Source organism: Elephantulus edwardii, unplaced genomic scaffold (assembly GCF_000299155.1).
Source record: "Elephantulus edwardii isolate Elephantulus edwardi_28Jun2011 unplaced genomic scaffold, EleEdw1.0 scaffold00224, whole genome shotgun sequence".
Taxonomy (NCBI): domain Eukaryota; kingdom Metazoa; phylum Chordata; class Mammalia; order Macroscelidea; family Macroscelididae; genus Elephantulus; species Elephantulus edwardii.
In genome coordinates, this window is record NW_006399974.1 from 4,972,324 (window position 1) to 4,998,012 (window position 25,689).

The window sequence follows — 25,689 nt, forward strand, 5'->3', positions numbered from 1 at the left end:
CTTTCAAGCTGTTTAAATATATTGAAAAATTATTAGATAAGAGCATATTTTTTGTCTTAATTTTTAAATAAAATTTTTAGTTTATACTGGTTTATATACAAAGTTCATATACACTCTTTTTCCACACCAAATATTTCCCATTTCCTTTACCCACACCTTCCTCAGCCCATCAAATTGTATGACCCTATGATTAACTCTGCCTATTCTCACCCCTCTGCTTCTACTTTCTTCTTCCTTAGGTTCCTCATACATGTTTTACTAGTTAGCTTTCTATTTCTACAACAATCATCTTCTGCAGTATTTTTCCGTATGGAACTGACTGTCCTAAGAAGATGTTTATAAGTGCTATATAACCTTAACACTATGGACTCTTATGGTCAACCTTAGATGTGACAGTTTCAGTCAGAAAAATTTAGACAATACAGGATTTGAAGATGAGAAAAATATAAGAAGAGCATTAGAGACATGGATTTTACTGTTTGAGAATTCATATGATACTATTATTTACCAGTTTTCTTGGCAACACTCTTCCAAGTTTTAGCACAGAAGGGTGCTAAAATGAAAAAATTAGTTGGAATGTATGTGTGTGTGTACATGCACGTTATGTTCTACCTCTAGTTTGTGCACGTTCATGATGTTTCAAAGGAAACCTAATGGCCTGAGTATTTTTTTTTTCTAGCAACCCAGTAGTTAAGTTCTTGGCTCTTAGAAATGTTTGAACCCACCAACTGTTCCAAAGGAGAAAAATACTGTATTCTCCTTCTGTAAAGATTACAGCTTTGGATACCCTATGGGGCGGTTCTACTATGTTCGATGAATTTAAATAGATTGGATGGTAATATATAAATAGATATGTAAAGACATATATATTCTATATCTAACTCTATAACATTTGAGTAAAGTAAGGATAGCCTTAAAGAGAAAATGAGGAAAGGTAATCATTTTGTCAATAATTCTTTGACCTTTTTCTGGTGAGAAATTTTGAAATAATTTTATGAGAGACTATATATCCTCTGGACAATAAATACGTTTAACCAAAAGAGAAAAGGGAAAACTGAGTTTTCAAAAGCTTAGAATCCTAGAAAGGAAGTGAAAAATAGCACTTTCTCTGAAAGAAACTTTGACAAAGAGTTTTATAAAATATTTGTAGAAAAATTTTAGTCTGTAAAACCCATCTTCATCTATGGTCCAAGAAGAAGCTTCTGAGACTAATTTCAGGAATAATATGAATTTTCACTTTACTCCAAATTAATTAAAAGCTCTAAGTATCTTCATACCAATTCTGAAGGAAAAGATAAAATTCTACCATGGAAACATCAATATTTTGATAAAAATCCCAGTCCTCTGTTAAGTGCACATATCTCTGAATGGATGAAGTATTATTTTCAAATACATTATGAGTATGAATTATTTTCTTGTATTTTCTATTAGGAAAGAATAGGAAAGCTACAGGATTTTGGCTGCAAAGAAGTTCTAGGCAAGTATTACTTGTGGTGCTGACTTTCTTCTTTATCTTAGTAATCATCATTGAGTTCACAGTCCTAGTAATTCATATTAGATTATTTTAACATGCTTCTAACTGACTCCTATACTCCCTGAAATCCTACTCACAAAAATTCATGTGAATTCAAACTAAGCTTGTTTTAAAATGCCTTCTTTTATTATTTTCTAACTTAACAACTGATTATAAGCATTTCAAATGAAAGGAATAAAAATTTCTGATCTTTCCAATCATTTAAAGAATGCTGTGCACTTCCTTTATCAAATGGCTGCTTAGTAGGTTATTTATCATATCCTTTTTTATATTAGTAAATGCCTTTTTGATAATTACATTTGAGCATTGTACCACTTTCTCAAATTAACAAAGCTTAAATGGAAGACTAAATGATTTAATCAAAATAAGTTATTTATTCTTATGTTTTAATTGCCACAAGAAATATTAACATTCTCTGACTCAACTGGGTGGGAAACTTAAAAATGAACCTCTCTCATTCAATTTATCTTCATGGACTAAATTACTAGATCTACAAATTAACTTGCAATCTAGTTTTCATGATAGTTCTACTCATTAGATCTCCAGATAAATACACAAATGCTGTGTTACCTCCATCTCCAAATTAACATATACAAAATAAACCTCTGTAATCCTCATAGTTAGATAGTAGAGAAAAATATTTTTAATAAATAATTTAAATTTGAAGTAGGCAGTAACTTGATGAAGATGGAAAATATTCTTTGTATAACAGGTAAATTGAATGGATTCCAAAAAAATATATAATAATAGATATTGAGAACAACAGACTTTTGTAAAGAACATTTTGAAGGAAGAGTCAGTAGGCTGAACTGACATTGTACATAGGGTGTGAATTTTAAGAAAGAATCTAAATTTGCGTAAAGTTTTTGCAGTTATGTAACAGAAAATAGCAATGCTGTTAATATGCAAAAATAAGATAAAGTGGATTTATAAGATTAATTGTACACATTTTTTGGTATAATTTGTAATCTACTTTTAAATAATTTAATATAATCTTACAGATAAACTTTAATTTGACTATATAATTGGGTTATACTATATCATTTCTATTTCTTATAAAAGTTAAAATGAAATAAAATCTTTCTCAGCTATCTCATTGCCATCAGCTTGGAATCTACTCATAGCTGACCTTCCAGTGGGTTTTCAGAGGCTGTAAATTGTATGGAAAGATATTGTCTATTTTTCTCTATTGGAGCCACTGATGGTTTTAAGAATCCTGAGAAGCTCAGTCTTTGGGTTAGCAGAGCAACTCCCTATAGACCCACCAGAGCTCACTATACACAGCTGTAGTGAAATGGATTAAGAAGAGCAGTGTATTTTGCAATTGAAAGGTTAAAAGTTGTAAAGAGTAAGAATAAATAAACTAAAATCATCATACCACCTTTGCCAGGAGAAAAAGAAATTATTCAAGTTATATAACAGCAAATTTGTCTAAGTTATTATTACTAAATGCAAATAAAAAATCCAAAACTAGTAACCCTGACCTGAATAGCCTTCTGGGAGACATCAGTGTTTCCTGATTCAAGGGCCATAAAAGCATTTATGAGGCCATTGTTCTCCAAATTATCTGTAGCAAGTAGATGATGTCCTCCTGAAATGTAAATATATAAACAAAGGCACTTTTTAAAACAAAATCTTTGGTATTTTAGTGATTAATAGTGTAACAAATGTAAAAATAAAATATAAACAACATAATTGTCTCAGTATTATTAAAATAGGCTGAGATTGATAGGGTTGTATTGATGAAGTCAGGATTGTTCAAACATTTGGTATAACTGTAAAATTAACATTAGTTGCCCTCAGCCTACAAAACTGGTCCTTTGCCCTAGAACTCTATTTTTCTTTCTTAAGTCATGTAAAGTACTTTAAACTGTTTGTCTACCAAAAAATAAAATGCCTCACTCTTGGATCAGTATTCACCTCTTTGAAACTGTTTTTCTCATTTGTGTGCAATCCTTTTCTGGATTAACACTTATCTCTTTGAAGATTTTTTTTTCAGTTAAGAGAATGAACAGGTTTGTCCCGCAATGGTTGAAACCAGGTTGGTCTTTGGAGGCAAGGATTTTGACGCTCCCTCTAACATACTTTGGGCATGTTGCAAGGAGGGCCAGTCCTTGGAGAAGGACATCATGCATGGAATGTTGGAGGGACAGCGTAAGAGCAGAAGACCCTTGATGAATGAGATGGACTAACTCAGGGCAATAGGGGTAAGTGTGTCAGAGACAGTAAGATTGGCACAGGATAGAGCAGAGTTCAGAGCTGTTGTACTTAAAGTCTCTATGAGTCGCAGGTGACTTAATGGAACATTACAAAAACAACATTTATAATTGGATCAGCATTTATCTCTTTGAAGATATTTTTTCTCAAGTTATATGTAATTAAATTAATATCTATTTCTTTAGATGTCTTTCTCAGTCATACACAAACCATATCATAAACTTTTTCTAGAAACTGTAATACCTAACTCAAGCATAAAAACTGATGACCACCCTTAGACTGGAAAGCAGTTTTTGAGAAGAATCTCACTGTTTTCCTAGATCTGCAATAAAGTGCTCTGGATATTGCAATCCATCTGTCTTACTGATGATTGACTACAGAAAGAATGCCTTGTGTTCAGTAACAAAGTGAAGTGTAAAAATTAACTTCAAAGCTAATTTAAAAGTATGAAAACTGCTGTTGTTAGGTACCGTCAGGTTGACTATGACTCATAAGGAACCTATTGAAAACAGATCTGAAACTTGCTCTATCCTGCACCATTCTCACGATCTCTATCATGCTCAAGCCCATTTTTGTAGTTACTGCATTAGTCCATTTCATTGAAAATCTTACTCTCTTTTGCTGATGTTCTACCTTTCCCAGCATGAGGTTTTTTAAGGACTGGTTCTTTCTGAAAACATACCCAAAGTAAGTGAGATGATGTTTCACCATCTTTATCTTTAAACAACACTCTGGTTTTAATTTCTACAGATTTGTTTTTCTTTTGGCATTCTATGAGATATTCAATATTCTCCACAAACACCACAATTCAAAAGCATCCATTCTTCTGTCATTTACTGTTCAATTTTCATATGCAAAGGAAGCAATTGAAAATGCCAAGGCTTGGATCAGGCACACTTTAATCTTTGACATCATTATTCCTCAGGACTTTGGAGACATCCATGACAGCAGATTTCCCCATGCAATATGAGTTTTGATTTCTTGATTGCTGCTACCAGTGGTGTTGATTGTGAGTCCAAGTGAAATGAATTGACAATTTTATCTTTTCTCTGTCTATCACGATGCTGCCTACTGGTTCACTGGTGAGTATTTTTCTTTCCTTTATATTGATATGTAACCTATAATGAAGGTTGTAGTCTTTCAGGTGCAGTATGTGCTTCAAGTCCTCTTTATTTTCTGCAAGCATGATGGTGTTATCTGCATATGCAGTTTGTTGATGGCATATTCATCTTCATATAGTCCATATTATCAAATTATTTGCACAGCATATAGATTAAATAATTATAGAGAAAGGGTTAAACTGAATCACACCTTCTCTGATTTTGAAACCAACAGTATTTTTTTTTATTTTAATTAAAGGTTCCAGAGATGTTGGATTTCCATTCATTCATTGTTGCGCACTTACCTCCCTGCCCACACCTCCATGCCAGTTCACTTTGAAAAGAAAAAAAATTATTGTGATACAATCCCTCCTAACCCTCCAACCCATTCACTAGGCACCTTTTATTCTGGACTCTTGTAATGACAATAATACCTAATCAAATATTCCTTCTAAACAGTTTTCTTCCTTATCTGTTTCATGCAGTATACATTATTTATCCCCTCTTAGTCCCACTTACAGCTGTGACACTATGCAGTATATGTCCTCTTGGAACTGAGATATTTCACTCAGCATAATGTCTTCCAAGGTCACCCATATTGTATAATATTTCATGAGTTCCTTGTTTTACAATGCAGCATAGTAGTCTATTTTGTGAATATACCAAAGCTTCTCTATCCATTCATTTGTTGATGGGCACTTGGGTTGTTTCCAACTCTTTGCTATTGTGAACAAAACCGCAATAAACACGGGTGTGCATATATCTGCTTGGGTGGCAGTTCTGGTTTCGTTAGGGTATATTTCCAAAAGTAGAATTGCTGGATCAAATGGTATTTCTATTTCCAGTTTTTGAGAAAGTGTTACATTGCCTTTCAGAGTGGTTACACCATTTTACACTATGCCAACAGTAAATAAGAGTTTCAGTTTCTCTGCAACCTCGCCAGCATTTGTTGCTTGCTGTTCTGTTAAATTTTGCTATTCTTACTGGTATGAAATGATATCTCATAGTTGTTTTGATTTGTATCTCTCTTAGAGCAAGGAATTTTGAACATTTCTTCATGTGTTTGCCATCTGAATGTCTTCTTTGATAAACTATCTGTTCATATCCTGTGCCCATTTTGCAATTGGGTTGTTTACCTTTATCTTCTTGTGGTGCTCAAGTAAGTTATAAATTCTAGATATAAATCCCTATCAGACATGCCACTACCAAATATTTTTTTCCCAGCCTGTGGCTTTCCTTTTACCCTGTTGGAGAATATTTTGGACTTGCATAGGGATTTGATTCTCAGAAAGTCTCATACATCTATTTTACCCTCTCCTGGTTCTAGGTCTTTCAGAATGCATGGAATACTGTTTATGTTGTGAAATAGAGCTTCAAGTGTTCCTCTTAGCTTTTTCTCTAATGAAGTTTATAGTCCTTGGGTTTAGTCTTTGGCCCTTTATTCATTTTGAGTTGGTTTTTGTATATGGAGTGAAGTGTGGATCTTGTTTGAGGTTTCTGCAAATGGTTTTCCAATTTTGCAAACACCATTTGTTAAAAAAGCTGTTGTTTCCCCACTTCACTGGTTTAATTTCCTTGTCAAAGGTCAATTGACCATAGGTAGATGGGCTGATTTCTGGGTTCTCAATTCTGTTCCATTGATCTATGTGTCTGTCATTGTACCAGTACCATGCTGTCTTAACCACCACGGCAGTGTAGTAGGGTTTGAAAACAAGGAGTGAGATACTTCCTACCTTGTTTCTCTTTTTAAGGATTGCTTTACTTATTCAGGGTCTCTTTCCATTCCAAATGAAATTGGAGATTACCTTTTCCATCTCATTGAAGAATGAAATTGGTATTTGTATTGGGATTGCACTGAACATGTAAATTGCCTTTGGTATTATTTTAATTTTCACAATATTGAGTCTTTCTATTCAAGAGCAAGGTATATACTTCCATTTCCCCAGGTCTGTTTTTATTTCTTGTAAAACACTTCATCACAAGATTATTGTAAGGAGTAAGTGATAAGGAAGCCCGGAAGCAGGAGCAGCATCCACTTCCAAAATGGCTCGCCTTCAGAAACTCTATGTACGAACGAACAGTGCTCAGGCCTTTCATCCATAGGGTTGCTATGAGTCATCTACGACTCGACAGCATCTAACAACAACAACAGCAACAATGATGGTTAACAGTTTTAGTTTGCTATGCTTCACAGTCAACACTCTTGTTACCACCAGCCAGGAAATCAAGAAACAAATTGCATTGGGAAAGTCAGCTGTCAGGGACATCTCCAAAGTACTGAAGAGCAACAACATCAGGCTGGAGACTAAGGTGCACCTGATCTGGGCCATATTCTTCGCAATTGTCTGCAATGCATCAGAGAGCTGGACAGTGACTAGGGATGATAGAAAGAGAATTTATGCCTTTGAGCTGTGGTGCTGGAGAAGAGTATTGAATGGACTGCTAGGAAAACAAAGAGGTTTGTCCTGAAAAGGGTGAAACTGGGCTGTTCCTTGGAGGCAAGTATTCTGAAGCTTCATCTGACATATTTTGGGCATGTTGCAAGGAGGGACCAGTCCTTGGAGAGGGACATCATGTTTGGGGGAGTGGAGGGACAGTGCAGGAGAGGAAACTTTTGATAAGATGGATCAATTCAGTGATTGGGGTAATAGGAGTTGGTGTGGCAGAGACAGTGAGGTTGACACAGGATAGAGCAGGGTTTAGGGATCTTGTACATAGGGTCACTATGAGTCGCAAGTGACTCAATGGAACATAACAACAACAACAACAACAAAGGTTTTGTAAAATTTTTTAAATAGATCCTTTGGGCTTCTGTTTAGATTTACACCCAAGTATTTAATCTTGTGATTAGCTATTGTAAAAGGTGTTGTTTTTCTTAACTCCAGTTCTGTATTCTCTGTGTCACTTTAGAGAAATTCAGTTGAATTTTGTATGTTGAACTTGTATCCTACCACTTTGCTGAATTGATCAACTATGTCAAGTAGTTTTCTTGCTGAGTCTTTAGGGTTTTCTAAGTATACTCTCATATCATCTGCATAGAGAGATAATTGTACCTACTCTTTGCCAATTTGGATACCTCTTATTTCCTTCTCTTGTCTTATTGATATAGCTAAATCTTCCTATACAATATTGAATAGGCAAGGTGATAGTGGGCATTCTTGACTAGTTACTTTTCTCAAGGGGAATGTCTTTAATCTCTCCCCATTGAGAACAATGTTGACTCTCACTTTTGCGTATATACTTTTTACTATGTTGAAGAAATTCCCTTCTAATCCTATTTTGTTAAGTGTTTTAATCAGGAAAGGGTATTGGATTTTGTCAAAGGCCTTTTTCTGCATCAATATATAGGATCATGTGTTTCTTGTGTTTTACTTTGTTAATGTGATGAATTACAGTGATTGTTTTTCTTGTGTTTAACCATCCTTACATACCTGTTATGAATCCCACTTTGTCATGGTGAATTATTATTTTTTTAATGTATCATGGGATTCTATTGGCCAGGATTTTATTCAGGTTTTTTGCATCTATGTTCATGAGATATATTGGCCTATAGTTTTCTATTTTGGTGGTCTCTTCACCTGGCTTTGGTTTCAAGGATATATTTGCTTCATATTCTGGGAAAATTCCAATTTTTTTATATTTTCTGAAATAGTTTATGTAGAATTGGTGACAGTTCTTCACTGAGGGTTTGATAAAATTCACTTTTAAAACCCTCTGTTCCAGAGTTTTTGTTTTGACTGGAAGTTGTCTTATTTCCTTTTCAATTTCTTCTTTTGTAATAGATCTGTTCAGGTGTTCCGTTTCAGTTTGTGTCAGTTTCAGTAGGTTGTGCATTTCTAAGTATTTGTTTATTCTTTTTTTCTTCAGTGGTGTATTTAAACCATTCACATTCAGTGTGATTATTAATAGTCAAGGTTTTATTGCTTTTCATTTTGTTGAATACCTTTTGGTGTTGTTGCTAGTTACTTTGGTCCATCCTGCTTTCTGTGGCACCCCTGTAAGAAGGATGTCTATCAGTGTTACCTGCAATGCTGGTCTTGTTTTCATAAACTCCATTAGGGTCTGTTTTTCTGGGAATATCTTGATATCTCATTCATATTTGATGGGCAGTTTTGCTGGGTACAGTATTCTTGGTTGACAGTTGTGTTCTTTGAGTGTTAGATATATGCCAATCCACTGCCTTCTAGCTTGTGTGGTTTCTCCTGAGAAATCAGCACTTAATTTTATCTGCTCTCTTTGTTTCTCCCTCTCTGTTTTCATAATTCTTTCTTTATCTTTCATTCTGGCATATTTGACTATTATATGCCTTGGTGTTTTTCTTTTGGGGTCAGTACTATATGGTGTTAGCTCAGCTTCTTACATATATAATCTCTCATTCTTCATTATGCCTGGGAAATTTTCTTCTAGTAATTCTTCCACAACGTTTTCAGTGCCTTTACTTGTTTCTCCCTGTTCTGGGATTCTGATTATGTGCATATTACTTCTTTTGATGGTGCCCCACATTATTTGTATGTTTTCTTCTTTTTTATTCTTTCTTAATTCTACTTTTTGTTCTAACAGATCAATTGTGACAATTTTCTTCTGTTTCACTAGTTCTGTGTTCCATCTCTTAACATTGTTCATACGTCCCTCTGTCATGTTGACAGCATCTGAAACATTGGATCTTATATTTTTTTTTATTATGGTTTCATGTTTTTCCAGAGCCTCTAATGCCTCGTTTGTTTTACTGCATTGTTTTAGATATCATTTTTAAGCTCCTCTAGTTTTTGCTTGCAGCGTCCTATAAGTCTTCAAGTTTGTCTTTCACCCATTGAAAATATTTCATCATTGTTCTTTTAAATTTTGGGTCAGAAAGTTCCATTTGACTTTCTGGCTTAAGGAAATCCATTGACACTGTGTCACTTTTTGAGGGTGACATCTTGTCTTGTAGGATGTCAAATAGCCTGTATCTTTTGTGACATTGCTGTGCCTGAGGCAATAAGTTCTTGATCTGAAGTCACTGCTTCAGAAGACATTTGGGTAGGCACACAAGCACAGATATATGTAGGGTGGACAGACACACAGATGCACACAGTGGTGTGTGTGTGTGGGGGGGGGGTGCACACATGCAGATGCACAGGGTGGGAGGCATTTGGGAAAACCTGAATGGAAAACCAGAAAGCCTTAGTTTTCCCCTTGAAAACTGGATCTGCCACATCAGTCAAGCTCTAGCTGTTGCACTCCCTCCTGGTTAAGGTGAAATGGTCCCACGTGGTCCAGCAATCAGCAGTTATTTGCCCCTAAGTACTTCACTCAAATTCCTGCTGTCCTACTTGCTCTTGGTGGGTAGGCTCTGGCGCAACTTGCTGCTCCCTGCTGAGGCTCAATGCTCCCATGGCTCTCAAACAAATTGTTTTAATAACAATTCTTACTCAAATTCCAGCTTTCCTGCACACATCACTCTTTGTGTGTGTTGCTCTCTGTGCATGTCACTTTCTGCATGCATCACTCTCTGCCTGTGTCACTATCCGCATCTCATTTGTTCTTTTTTTGAAAATAGCTTTGTATTCTATGTATAGGTTTTGTATGTGCTCAATTTAGTGTTCTTGAATTCACATTCTTCTCAATGTTAGCCATAGTTTGTGGTGATCCATGCAGTCAAATGTCTCTGCATAGTTAGTAAAATACAAATAGACATTCCTATGGTATTCTATGCTTTCAGCCAAGATCTTTCCAACACCAGCAGTGATATCCCTGGTGCCATGGCCTTTTCTAAGTCTGACTTAAATTTCTAGCAGTTCTATGTCATAGACATTTTTCCTAGTGATATTTGAATAATTTTGAATTCTTTTCACATGCAGCAATATCTTGCTTGCATGCAATATTAATGATAATGTTTGAAAATTTCCACATTTTTAGGCCACCTTATTTTTGGGAATGAGGACAAATAAGGAACTTTTCCAGCTTCTTAGCCAGATAGGTGTTTTCTAGATGTCTTGGCACAATACATTCAAGGATGCTTTCTTTCTTGAAACATGTATTTTATCAATTCCTGAAGTCTTATTTTTCGCCAATATTTTCAGTGCAGCTTGGACTTCTTCCCTCATTACTATTGGTTCTTGACCATATGCTACTTTCTGAAATGATTTGTAACAGTGACAACTTTTTGGTACAATGACTTTATATATTTCTTCTATCTTCTTTTGATGTGTCCTGCATAATTAAAAATTAAGCCTATAGAATTCTTCAGTGTTGTGACTTTAGGCTTTAATTTATTCTTCAGCTCTTTCACTTTGAAAAATGCTGAATGTGCTCTTCCTTTTTGCTTTTCTATCTCCAGCTTCTTGAATATATTTTTCTCTGTCTTCACAAGCTGCCCTTTGAAATCATTTGTTCAAATTTCTTGTTTCAGCATTCTTTCCCTTGTTTTGACTTCTTTTCATTCTCATTGCAAGTTTCAGATTCTCTTCTGACATCCATTTTGATCTTTTCTTTCTTCCCCGTCTTTTAATGACCTTTTACTTGGTTCATCAATTATATCCTTGATGTCATTCCACTACTCATTGGTTCTTTAGTTTTTAGCGTTCAGTCTGTCAAATATATTGTTAAGATAGTTTTAAAATTCCGTTGGGATACATTCAAAGTTATATTTTGGTTATTGTGGACACTTTTTAATTTTTTTTAACTTCATTTTTAACTTGCATATGAATAGTTGATGGTCTTTTTTACAGCCAGCCTGAGGACTAGTTTTTACTGCTTATATTGAGCTTCTCCAGAGCCTCTTTCCACAGATGTTGTTAGTATGATTCCTGTACAGTCTGTCAGGCGAAGTCCATGTGTATAGTCAGCATATTTTTAAATTTTTTTTTTAGTCAATTCACTGTTCAAAATTCCATTATTTATTCCTAGCCTCATTTCTATGACCAAGGCCATATTTATCAACTATCAGTCCTTCTTTGTTTCTGACCTTTGCATTCTAGTCACCAATTATTGTTAAAAGAAATCCTCAATGTCTTCAGTTTTACTTTTATGGTTGATGAGTATATTTGAATATTAGTTGCCTTAGCAAGTATTCCTTATATGTGTATGGATAATATACAATCACTCACCACATGTACTTTAGGATATATCTTAAAACACATCTTTTATGGTGATATTAAAGTAATTTTTGATGATGAGTGCCACAGCATTCCTCTTCAACTTGTCATTTTCAATATAGTTGTGATAATCTGATTCAAAATGACCAATACCAGTCTATCTCAACTCAGTAATATCTAGTATATAAATTTTTATGTATTTTAATTTATGTGTTCTATTTTATTTTTGCTCTAGTCACCAATTATCATTAATGCATCTTGATTGCATGTTCAGTCAATTTTGGACTGAAAGATTTGGTAAAAATTCTCAATTTCTTTCTCTTTGGTCCTAGATGTAGGAGCACATATTTTATATATATTTGTGTTAACAGGTCTTCTTTGTATGTGTGTGGATATTATCCTATCACTCACCACATTACATTTCAGGATAGAACTTGACATTGACTTTTTGACTATGAATGTAACACCATTCTTCTTCTGTTTTTCATTCCCTGCATAGTATACCATAAGATTATCTGATTCAAAGAAGCCAGAGTTGGTCATCTTATCTCACTAATACCCTGTATGTCAATATTCACACATTGTAGTTCTTATTTTTTTAAATTTTTTTTGTAGTTCTTTTTTAACAAGAACTTAAAACACTTGTTTTAGAAGATTAAGGAGTGCAGCCTTCAGTATCAACTGTGTCTCAATATCAGGAAAACAAAGATCCTTATCACTGGACAAATAGGTAGTGCCCTGATGGATGGAGAGGTGATTGAAACTGTCAACAGCTTCATCTTGCTTGGATCCAAATTAACAACCTTAGTATAAGCACTCAGGAAATAAGGAGATGAATTGTACTGGGAAAATCTGCAGTTAGGGACCTTTCCAAATTATTGAGAAGTAGCTATGTCAGTTTCAGAACTAAGGTGTGTGTTTTACAGTCCATAGTCTTTCCAGCTACTAGCTATGCATCTGAGACCTAGACAATGAATAAAGATGACAGAAAAAGAATTGATGTTTTTGAGCTGTGGTGTTAGAGAAGAGCACTGAACATCCCATGGATGGTTAAGAGAATGAACAGATATATCTTGGAGATGGTACAGCTGGAGGGCTCTTTGGAGGCAAGAAGGATGAGGTTTCACCTCACATACTTTGGATATGTTGCTAGGAGGTGCTATTCTTTGGAGAAGGGCATGATGCTGGGAAGGATAGAGGGTTGGTGAAGGAGAGGAAGATCCTCAACTAGTTGGATTGACACTGTGACTGCTGCAGTGGACTCTTGTGTGTCAGGAAATGTGAGAATGGTACAGGATAGAACAGGGTTTAGATTTTTTGTTCATAAGGTCTCTATGAGTCATACTCGACTCCACAACACCTAACAACATTTTCTTTTTTACGACTTCCTATTTTCCTGGATCCATACACTTCACGTTTCAATTATTATTGGATGTTTGCAGGTCTTTCCCCTCCTGTTGAGCCTTGTCACATCAGCAAGTAAAGGTCCTTTATAAGGTGAAAAATTGTACTCCACCTTGTCATTACAATACACTGTCTGAGAAGGAAGCTGCTGCCTAGTCACATTTTGAGTGTCTTTCAATCTGGGAGTGCTTATCTTCAGGCACTATATAAAATATGTTCTACCATGGCCCAAAGGGTTTATTTTATTTCTTAAATTTCTTAAATAGGTAGCTAGTTCTGTTTCTTAGTCTGTTTTCGTCTAGAAGCTCTCCTGAAATCTGTCAACCATGAGTGGCCCTGTTCATTGTTGTTGTTGTTAAATGCTGTTGAGTTGAGCACGACCCATAGTGACCCTATGAAAAACAGATCTGAACCTTGTTCTATGACTATCATCATTTCTCTAATGTCAATAGAGTTGCCAAAGGCATGTTGTTTAGAAAGTGGATGTAAATCCGGTTTCCAAGCATCTCGTAATCTTGGAGCTCCACCAAACACTGTCTACTATGGGTAACCATTATAGCATTTGACACACCAGTGGCACAGCATTCAGCATCACAGCAACTACAAGTTATCACAATACAGCAAACTGCAGACCAGTGCTGTACCATTTAGGAGAAAGTACTTCTCAAATACAATTAACACCATTGTGAATTAAATAAAACACCACTGAATAGATTTCACCCTACTTTCAACTAAACCAAGAAAATCTACCCTCCAGAATACATCTGCTTCCCACATGACCTTGTTGGTAGTTCAGTATAACAAAGCAGTATGTGGAGCACTAGTAGACTAGTGAGAATAAATTGTACTGCAATCCCGAAGGTTTGAACCTACCAGCTGTTCTGAGGGAGAAGAATGAGTCATTTCCTGCTGTGAAATCAACTGCCTCTGAAATCCCAGTTGAGGGTCAAATATGGACCATTTCTGACTTGTTAAGAAATAACAATAACAAGGAAATATAAACTACATTAGTACTTCACATATCTGGAAACCTGAGCTATCAGAAATATATCCAAGGACCATTCAAAAACTCAACCTAAACTCTTTGTTGTTTGAACTTACTCATACTACATGCTAACTCTGCAGAGGCTTTTCAGAGTGTATAAATTGCTTGAGTGGAGATTTCTCAGCTTGTGTGTTAAATCACACAATCTTTTAGAGGTATTACTCGCTTTTACTTAAGATACTTGTCTGAAAAATAAAATCTATTGCTATGAGACCCATAGAATAGATGATATAGTATGTAATAACAAGAACAATAATTTAAAAAACTAGATTCTATATGTTACATTTTTACCTGTTATTTGACTCATCTCTTTCACAGCCTCTTCAGCATTTTTTCCCAAAGCAATCAAATGAACGATTGCTCCACTTTGCTTCACTGTATCCAGACAGCTCTTTACAGTGTTGTCTTCCCCATCAGTCAGTAGCGCTATTTCTGATCCTTCTGTTCCATTGAACTTCCGTTTAATCACCTGCAAATATCATTTATGACATTAACTACCAACTATACCTTGAACAAAAGGACTTGTGAGACCAGAAAAAAAATAATTCAGAGTAAATAATCAAGTGGATAGACTAGAAGAGGTAACTTTAGTTTCAAAATCATAGACTCACCAATATTTAGGAATATTTAACCATGACTTAAAAAAAATCTGTCTTCCTGGTATGCATTTACAAAAAGTGATGTGGGAGCAGACCTGTGAAAAATCTTTGCAGGATTAAAATGATAGTGATATCTCAGCTTAATATACCCAGGACTATCAGATTCCAGAAATATGAGAAAAGTGAGGAATTCAGGAAACCATTTACTAAAATACAGTAGGGCAGCTTGATATTGAATATTTCTCTTTGTTTAACCAGACTGCGTTTGCTAAACTTCAATATGAACGCAGCCAAGTATATCTATAACGTCTCCTTCAACACACACACACACAAAAATCTTTCAAAAAGAAAAAAAATGTTACTGGTGCAATAATTGAGAAACCCACAGTAATTGTTGCTAGGCAAGGCTACACCTTAGATAGGGATATCATGCTTGGAACGGCAGAGTGTTGGTAAAAAAAGAAAAGATCTCTCACCAGATGGAGTGACACAGTGATCACAGCAATGGTCTCAAGTGTGTCAGACAGTATGAAGGTGGTACAGGGATAGGACAGTGTTCATATCTATTGTTCATGAAGTAGCTATGGGTTGTACTTGAGTCAATAGCACTTAACAACAATAGTAACAACAGTGTAATTTTAAAGAAAATTTACAAATAGTTCTATATATCTTAAGGTTAAAGACTGATATATAATTTGTATTTTACTTTGAATAGTAATAGCCCATGAATATAAGTGGTACTCCAAGTATAGAATTATTAAGCTCATGGCATAGTTCATAGCAAGTTACATTGTCAACCAAAAAGCTGCACATTACCAGGAGCTCTAATGTACTAGTCACTCTATAAGAAAAATATGGGCAAGATCCTCCTATAAAGATTTACAACCTCAGAAATCTGATGCAGGGTCACCTAGGAATCAGAATCAACTCAACAGAAGTGATTTGATTTAACGAGTTTCCTATGTGACTTTACTCTTTCACTACATCAAACTAAAATAGTTTAAGAACTCAGAGTTCAGGAAGCTCTGGTGGCCTAGTGTCAGGAAGCTGCACTGCAATCCCAGAGGTGAGCGGTTCTAATCCACTAGATGCTCTGATGGAGAAGGAGGGGTAATCTCCTCCTGTACCAGTCAGTTCAGAATTGACAGTACACACACACACACACACACACACACACACACACACACATACATTAAAAAAACTACAACTCAGAGTTCTAAATACTAGGTACCCGTAAGATGGGATATTTTCTGTGACAGGTTTGTTTAATAGTAGCTTCTTGGAACACTATTTTGAAACTGAACCCAATCCCAAGAGAAAAAGAAAAGTGTCATAATGTACTCTCAGTGGCTGTCATATGGATATATAGACTCATAGAGATAGGAGTAGAAGTGTGTATAGATTTTCAAAGAGACTTGGGTAGTATCCTAATAAAGCTTATATACAAAATTAGTAACTACCCTCCGTATTGTTTTTACATAATTAGAAAAAAGGGATGACTGCTATATGTATTACAGCATATGAGAAATATTCTCTGATATTTACTAAAAACAAACTGAAATGTTATTGTTGTGGTGGTTGTTATGGTTCTCTTTAAGTGCTGTCAAGGCGAATATGACACATAGTGACCCTATGAATAGTAGACCTGAACCCTGTCCTATCTGAGTCATTTTCATCATGTCTGAAAGATTTGAGTCCATGAGAATGTATTTTCACAGTTATTTTAAAGGAAACTTGAAATATTGCAGAAATCCTCTTAGTTGCAGTATCTCTATTCTATAATTACCATTCAAAATGAAGATCTAGTTGAAATAGAGAGCTCTCTTCCACTGTTTCCTTTCTTGCTTTAGTTTATTTACTAAGCATTGTGAGTATTTTCAGCCTTAGAAACCCTACAAGTGAGTTCCATCCTGTCCTACAGTATTATTAAGACTTGAAATTGGATTTGGGCTTTATGGCAAGCAAAGCTGTGTGCAAGACCCTAGAATATAAATTCTCTGTTCTGGTCAACACATCATTTCAGTGAGGAACAGAAAAAGAATAGAAGCAATAATTGCAGATTGTCAAGAAAATGTTTAAAGGAACCCTAGAATAATGTAATAAAGATTAATTAGAAAAAGATGACTTCAAAACAACTATGAGATAGCATCTCACCCCAGTCAGAATAGCAAAATTTAACAGAACATCAAGCAACAAATGCTGGTAGGTTGTGGAGGAACTGGAACCCTTATTCACTGTTGGTGGGAGTGTAAAATAGGGCAACCACCATGGAAGGCGATATGGCGCTTTCTCAAAAAGTTGCCAATAGAGATACCATTTGACCCAGGAATTCCATACTGGGAATATACCCCAAAGGGACCATAACTGCCACCCAAGCAGACATGCACAACCTTGTTTATCGTGGCTTTGTTCACAATAGCAAGGAGTTGGAAACAACCCAGGTGCAGATCAACAAACGAATAGATAGAGAAGCTGTCGTATATTCACACAATGGATACCACACTGCATTGAAAAATAAGGAACTCATGCAATATTATTCAAAATGGGTGAGACTGGAACACATTATGCTGAGTGAAATATCTCAGTCGCAAAAGGACAAATACTGCATGGTGCCACTTCTGTAAGATGAGACTGATGTCAGGGTTGGGGTAGGACTGAGAAAAACTGGATAAATTGCTTATACTGCACGGAAACAGATGAGGGAGAGAATAATTTAAGAGCAGTGTATGATAGGGTATTATGGTTATCTCAAGAGTCCACAATTAAGGTTGCATAGTGGAATGTACTTGGGGTGGTGGGAGGAGTGCGGGGGGATTGTGTACCAGGCACGGAGTTTTTCTTTTACTTTTCAAAGAGAGGAGTGAACTGGGGGAGGGGGGAAGGGCTGGGTGGGGAGAGAAGTACAGCAAAGAATGAAGGGAAATAATCAGTTACTTAAGAGGTGGCATTTTATCTAAGATATATGTCAATAAAGGAAAGGCAAGGGCAATGGTTTAGGCAGAGATGTAGCAAAAAGTCCCTAAGGAAAAAGAGGAACAGAATGGGTTTATTCTCAGAAGCGACAGAAGATAATTGTGCTAAAAAATGATGAATTAAAGGTGATGAAATGTGACTGGTGAAGTAGATAGACAAGGACTAGATCTTTCAAAGTTTCAAAAATTTTAGTAAGAGATTTTTATTATAATTTAAACACAATAGAAAGCTTTTTAAAGTTTGTAAGTATTAGAAAGGATGGTAAATTTTTATTTTAAGAAGATGACTCATGTTGTCCTATTTGAAATAGATTGTATTGTAGAGATCAAGAGTGATAGGTTAAGAATTCAGTCTTGGATTAAATAACATAACATATAAAATGGGTGTTAGACACAGGAAATGTTCTGTAAGTAGTTTTGTTATTTCTTTTGGCTATAAAATATTTTACCTTATATTTTCACTGTGTCATTATTCATTTTCTATCATGTAAGGTTTCATAGATATTTTAATTGAATTCTATGTTTTTTAATGTGCTAATAAGAACAAAGGAATATATCCACACAAGACTAATACAGAATCAAAGCATACAGAACTAGAGGGGACTAGACTGAACCTAGTTCAATCTTCTTTTACAAATGAAAAATTAGGAGCTAAAACATATAAAATTATTAAAATGTAGTTCCTAAACTACAAATCTATACAGAGAGGGAAACTAACAACTGAACTGTTTTAACATGCTAAATGTATCCTTAATGCTGGCTTCCCTGTAAACTTCAGGAATGTAGAAATAATGTAGTTCCTGCTGAGTCTCAGCATCCAGCACAATGACATTCTATAGCACACTGTTGTTGGGGAATTTGAACCACCAGCCTTTAGTTCAGAGTCCAATGCTTAATCCACTATGCTATCAAAGCTCTTCTGTGCCACATGCCAAGCAGTTGATAAAGAAAAGTTGAATAAATGAAAACATGAACAATTCTGTGTGTATGTTACTGATGAGCTGATTAGAGGAGCTAAGGAAGCACGGTTAAGGTTACAAAGCTGTTAACTGACAGCTGGGGTCTGATCCAAGACCTTCATAGTAGAACCTTGCACTCAAATACCATGCAATTCACAAAAGATGAAGACTCAATATATTTGGGGGAAATGAACAAGCCTACACAAAGGAGAAAAAATTTTGGGTCTTTGGTAGAATTTTAACATGCAAATATAAAGAAGAAGTTAAGATTTTAGAGAAACTTCGTGAGCAAGGACATGGAGGTAGTTAGCACATAGGGAACTTGGAAAATGAAGTATGCAGAAATTAGTACAGCATCAGGAGAGAAGAAATGAGAAATTGGGCTGGAAAGATAAGTGGAGGCAGTTTTATTAGAGAGTGGGAAACTTTTGAATAGCATCAGGCCAGTAAGGATTTCTAACTTGATTTTATAGATAATTAGGAGGTAGTGAATATTTGTAAGCAGAAAATAAATATGAATTATAAACTCGAAATGATCATTTGGATTAAAATAACACTCATCATAAAAAATAATATAAATTATATATTACTCTGATAGCTTAGTGGTAAGGATTTGTGCTGCCAACCCAAAGGCATGTGGTTTGAATCCATCTGCTGCTCCACAGGAGAAAAATGAACAGTCTTCTATGCAATTTACTGCTTTTTGAAACCTAGTGGAAGCTCAGCTATGGATAAGTTCTCACTCGATAGTACATGACAGCAACAACATGCAATATATCATTTTCCTAAGTGTGTTAAATATATTGTTTAATTTAATTTTTGTAATACATTAGAAATTTGTTATTGTTAGATGCTGTCAAGTTGACTTATAGTGACCCTATGAACCTTACATTCTCATGATCCCCTCCATGGTCAAGCTCATAGTTAGAGTCACATTTTCTATCCATCTAATTTGGGGTTGTTCACTCTTTTCCTGACCCTCTATCTTTCCAGGAAAGATGTCTTTTTTCAAGGACTGTTTCCTCCTCTAACATGCCCAAAATATGGAGGTAGGCATTCTTATTTTCCTATGTTTTATACATAATTGTACATAACGTGGTTAAAGTACAAAAGGGCTAGAACTTTGCCCAAGATTACAGTTAGTAAGTCAACCTATGGAAGGACTCAAACCCTAATCTATCTGTTGTCAAATCCATCGTCTAACTAATCTATCTAGGGAGCTGGTGGGCTAGTGGTAAGAAATTGCGTCAAAATCCTGAAGGCATGTGGTTCAAATTCACCACCTGCCTCGCAGAAGAAGGATGGGCAATCTCTTCCCATGTGATTAATTGCCTCTGGAAACCAGCTGGAGGGTCAGATATGGGTCGGTTCTCACTCAGTGGTACACAACAACATCAGTAACCAATCTATCTTACCCTACATAAGATTAATAGTCCCTGCTGTATCTGTTTTAAATGGTTAACCGCTGGATTGCCCTGAGTGCCAGAGATGTAGAAATGAGGATTGGCTCAGATTGGAATAATGACACAGGACCTGTTCATGGCTCTAAAAGTTGGTTGCTTTTGTTGTCTAAGCATATTACTATATTTTACATTGTATTAGCATCTACTTTGGATGGTGATGTTGTTGTTGCTGTTAGGTACTGTGGAATCTGAAACCCTCCAGTGGGTTTTCAGAGGCATTAAATCACACAGGAGAAGACTGTCCGTCTTTCTCTAGAAGAGCAGCTGGTATATTTGAGCCACATGCTCTTGGTTTGACAGTGTAATTCCTTACCACTAAACCACCAGAGCTCTCTTTGCATGGCAATGTTATGCACTGTTGAGTTGGAACCTACCCATAGGTAACCCTCAGGCAGGTTTTCAAAAGCAGTTAATCACTTGGGAGAGATTGCCCATCCTTCTCCTGTGGAGCAGCTGGTGACCTCAAACGGCATGCCTTCAGGATTGCAGCACAGCTTCTTGCTGGTAGACCACAAGTACTGACAGAGATAAATTATCTTTCCTCATTGAATTTAAAATTTAGTGGGACGAAACAGTCATTTAGTGGAACTTTAAAGTTCTTGGGTGGTGCAAAACATTCAATTTCTAACCAAAAGATCTGGTGATCTATTCTGAAAAATTTGAAACCCTAGGGAACTATGACACATAGGATCATCACGAGTTAGAATGGTCTGCAGCATTGGTTTGATTATTTAGTTATTTATTCACATGTAGACTAGCAATTTATTCACTCTTCTTTTAAATTGAGGCTTCCCCCCATGTTTATTCACTCAGTGGTTTTTACAACCAAGTATTTTTAAATTAAGCAGTCAGGAAGTACAAGAATACTTAATATAGAAATTATCTAGAAACCAAAGATAATCTGTATTAGCAGAATGGTTTTCACCTGAAAAGCAGCTTCGATTCCAGAGCAGATGGACGTTCCTCCTGAAGCTTGTGTAGGTAACTTTTTCACAAGCTCCTCTCTTTCACTGTTGCTTGTTATTTGGACTAGGTTGCTTTTGACAGAGGCTATAGATTCAAACTGAACCAATCCAACCCAGGATCCATTTTCAATGGTTTGTAGCAGGAAATGTTTGGCTGCTTGATTCATACGCTGTAGGCGTTGAGAAGTCTGAATAAAGAACAAAGAGAATAACCATGTGATTTTTCACTGGAAAGTCATAGCAGATTTTAAAAAAGTGAATACATAGAATTTATTGGTAAGAATTTCCTATGAAGAATAGCTGATATTATTTTTAAAAATCAGTTTAGTAAAATTAAAAATACAATTACAGCTGTCACAGGACACATGCTAGTGTAATAAGGAGTAGAAGTTTTAACTAGCATGAATTCTTGGCTGCTCTTCACAGTGAGTGTGAGGCTGACCTCTCGGAAGCAGATCTCTAGAGGTGTTTCTACATCATTTGAACCACCAACCTCAGGTTAATGGTCCAACACTTAGCCATCTCTGCCACGTAAGAACTCTCCACTGGACAAGAGACACTAGAAATATCAAAAGGTAAAACTTACTCAGGATTGCTTTTGAGTCCTGAAAGACACAGTCTGACCATGTCTCTTTCCTCTTTCATTCCCTGCTGCCCTCCACCACTTCATCATCAGTGGGTTAATTGAATTGAATTGTCTCTTTGTTAATGCACCAGGGTTCACTTCCCTCTTTATTCAGTCAATGGCAATATGTAAGTGACTTTGAACATTTGTACACTTCCTCTCAGATTGCTGTAATTTTGAGCGACTTTTCACATTACATCTGATTAGTTGTAATTTTTTGGGTTCAACAATTACTAATTGAGGGTCTGTGTATAACAAACCGTGTTTTAGGCCCTGATGATACAAAGATGAAACATAGTTCCAACTTCTACAAGAGCTCCAACAATATTGGGACCAAAATATAATTTAAATATAATATATAGTGTATAGGAATGAACCTCCCAACATATAAATAGCATATGCTAATAACATACTGTATATATTGGTCAAACATTCTTCTAAGTGGTTTATCACTGGTCTGTCCATTTGCTATACAGAGGTAACTCATGGTTACTGTGATGTTAAACACTGTGACCCTGATGAATCAAGTGTGATAATGGTTTTCCACGATGGACAGTTTCTTGGAGCTCTTCGATTAAAACAAACTTGGAAGCAGGAGTGGCATCCACTTCTGAAATAATTTGCCTCTGGAAACTCTATGAACTTGGAGAAATGCTGAAAGTTATACAAGTGTACAGGCCTTTCATTCATGGGGTTGCTGTGAGTCGTCCACGACTTGATGGCACTTAACAATAACATATAATAAAGATGAACAGAAAGTTCATCTAGAAGCCCAGTTCAGCTCCACCTGGATAAACTGGATGCTTGTGTCAAATATAAAGGATGAGGAAAGGGAGAGAGCAGCTTCTCTGTTTAGCTGTGAAGTCTTCAAGTATGTGGACCTCTACTCTAGCACAATATCTGTCACAAAGTAATAGACAGTCCTTGAACAGTAGCAGAAGACATGAGAAGAACCTCACATCTCTTCAATAATATTTTTAAGACTGGTTTTATGTGCTGATGTTTAATGCTTTTTGCTGCCATTTCTGGAAATCCTGTTTCTTTTTGTCTTTGTCCTTTTTCAACTAAGTACTGAACTGGCACTTTGTTATTCTACCATGGTTCCCCTCTTTCTTTTTTTTTATTATTATTAATTTCAATGAACATTTACAGAGATTGTGGATTTCCATTCATTCATTGTTGCACTTTTCTCCCCACCCACCCCACCCTGGGTTCCCATCCTTCTTTATTTCATCATTGGCAATATGTAAGTGGCTTCAAACATTTATTCTTTTTCTCATCACCAAAATGATCTTTGCTACTCCATTCATCAACCCTACTTTGATCATTCAATCCCCTATCCAAACTGCTCCCTAAACTCCCTGCAACCAAATTGCAATGAGAAACTTCTCAGCACATAAAAAGCATCTTCAAAAAGTTGCAAATAGAGATATCATTTGACCCAGCAATTCCACTACTGGGAATATACCCTAAAGAGACCATAACTGCCATCCAAACAGACAAATGCACACCCATGTTTATTGTGGCTTTGTTCACAATAGCAAGGAGTTGGAGACAACTTAAGTGCCCATCAACAAATGAATGGATAGAGAAGCTGTGGTATATTCACACAATGGAATACTATGCTGCATTGAAAAACAAGGAACTCAATGCAAAATGGGTGACCCTAGAGGACATTATGCTGAATGAAATACCTCAGTCACAGAAGAATAAACACTACATAGTGCCACTGTTGTAGAGTGGGACTGACATCAGGGTTGGGGTAAGAATGAGAAAAACTGGATAAATTTTGTATACTGCATTGAAACAGATGAGGGAGAGAACAGTTTAAAAGCAATGTATTATAGAGTATTATGATTATCATAAGAATCCGTAATGAAGGTTACAGAGTGGTGTATACTCGGGGTGGGGGTTGGGGGGTTGCGGGGGGATTGTATACAAATGAAGGAATTTTTCTTTTACTTTTCAAATAGAAGAGTGAACTGGGGTGGGGGCTGGGTGGGGAAAAAAGTGCAACAAATGAATGAATGGAAATCCAAAATCTCTGTAAATATTCATTAAGATTAATAATTTTAAAAAAGCATCTTCATCCCTTTATATATAGGTGAGCAGAAGAAAGATGGATGAGATTGGGTCAGATATTTTTTCTGCTTCTTTGGTCATGAAGAGGTCATTTGTATAAATGGTAAGTATGTGTAATAAGCCCATGGGTGGTTTTTTTTAGCATTTTTTTAATTTAATTTAGTTTGTTTATTTTTCATTTCAATGAACATCTACAGAGATTTTGGAATTCCATTCATTCATTATTGCACCCTTCTCCCCGCACACCCCCCCTAGACCCCCCCATTTGCTCCTCTTCTTGAAAAGCAAAAGAAAAACTCCCTCATTGGTACACAATCCTCCCACACCTCCCCAAACCCCACCCCCTACCCCCAAATATAGTCCACTCTGCAACCCTCATTGCGTACTCCTATGATAAAAATAATGCCCTAAAATATACTTTTAGACTATTCTCTCCCCCATAGACTTCAATGCCGTAAACATATTTCATCCAGTTTTTCTCAGTCTTACCCCCACCCCAATGCCAGCCTCATTCTACCATGTTTAATAATTATCATAATTAATTCTGTACCTTGACATTGATCATGAAATTCAGCAAATTGCATTCCACTCTATTCTCAAGTATCTCAAACATTTCCAATAGGAAAAGGAGACATGGCTAGAAACCATCTACATATCTCACTCTGTAGTTCTCATTCTTTATCTAAAGCTTTACTCAAAAGTCCTCAATGCCCTTCTCAGTAAAAAACAAACAAACAAAAATACAAACTTATTTTGGGAAAGTAAAAAAACCCAACCACCAGAACTTGGTCTAATATGGGGAAATTAAATATCAGAACTTAGTTTAAATTTGTTTAAGTCTATTGATATCTTTCCTTCAATATGATATGCCATTATCCATCTTGAAGTGAGGACCCCAAGAAGTGATAACGACTTTAAACTATCAAGCAATTAAGAACAACTCAGGTGTACATACAGAACAGTGTTTTCTTGGCCATTCTGTCATCAACCAATGTTCCACATCCCAGAAAAATAGAACCATGACACTTACCGACATGCTTCCAGATTTATCAAGAACTAAGCACACAACCCTTTCACTGATCCTCAGCAGTGAAAAGACAGGTGGAGGAGGTGTTTCTTCCATAGGAACAGTGTTGTTAAAATCCTCAGAATTGCTAATCACTTCCCATATGCTTCTGGATTCGCATTTCTTGTTTTGTAGGCTTGGAGCTTCTCGGTTATGGTTTTTTGCATTACAAAATTCAGTGACCTAAAAGGTTAATATGGTAAAAAACATTTTTATCTGCTCTGTTTTTACTGAACTCTAGTGGCCTAGTAGAGAGGAGTTAAGAAGCTAACCCAAAGACATGTGGTTCAACTCTACCAACTGCTCCACAGGAAAAAGATCAGCAGTCTTCTACAATGTGATTTACCATCTCTGAACTCATTGGAGAGTCAGCAATGAGTCTCAAAGGGATGTAAGAACAAGAATGTAAAGCCACTTTCATCAGGTTGATTCTAATTGATGCCTCCATTGAGTTTACCTACCCATCTTTGGGACTCCTTCATATACTATATGATATACAGTGTTTTAAGAAAATCCCAATAGCATCATAGTTAAGTACTCTGCTGTTATCTGTAAAGTTGATGGTTTGAACCCACAGACACT

General features: G+C 36.0%; 1 protein-coding gene across 1 annotated transcript in view; it reads right to left on the minus strand.

Moving 5' to 3' along the window:
- Positions 1-25,689, minus strand: part of LOC102851360 (calcium-activated chloride channel regulator 4-like) — a 43,820-nt gene that overhangs the window by 6,536 nt on the left and 11,595 nt on the right. Inside the window, exons 6-9 of the mRNA XM_006898234.1 lie at positions 25,072-25,290; positions 21,295-21,522; positions 14,668-14,845; positions 3,013-3,125 (exon numbers count right to left, since the gene is read on the minus strand). Coding sequence (XP_006898296.1) covers positions 3,013-3,125; positions 14,668-14,845; positions 21,295-21,522; positions 25,072-25,290 — 738 coding nt within the window. The remainder of the gene's footprint in view (positions 1-3,012; positions 3,126-14,667; positions 14,846-21,294; positions 21,523-25,071; positions 25,291-25,689) is intronic.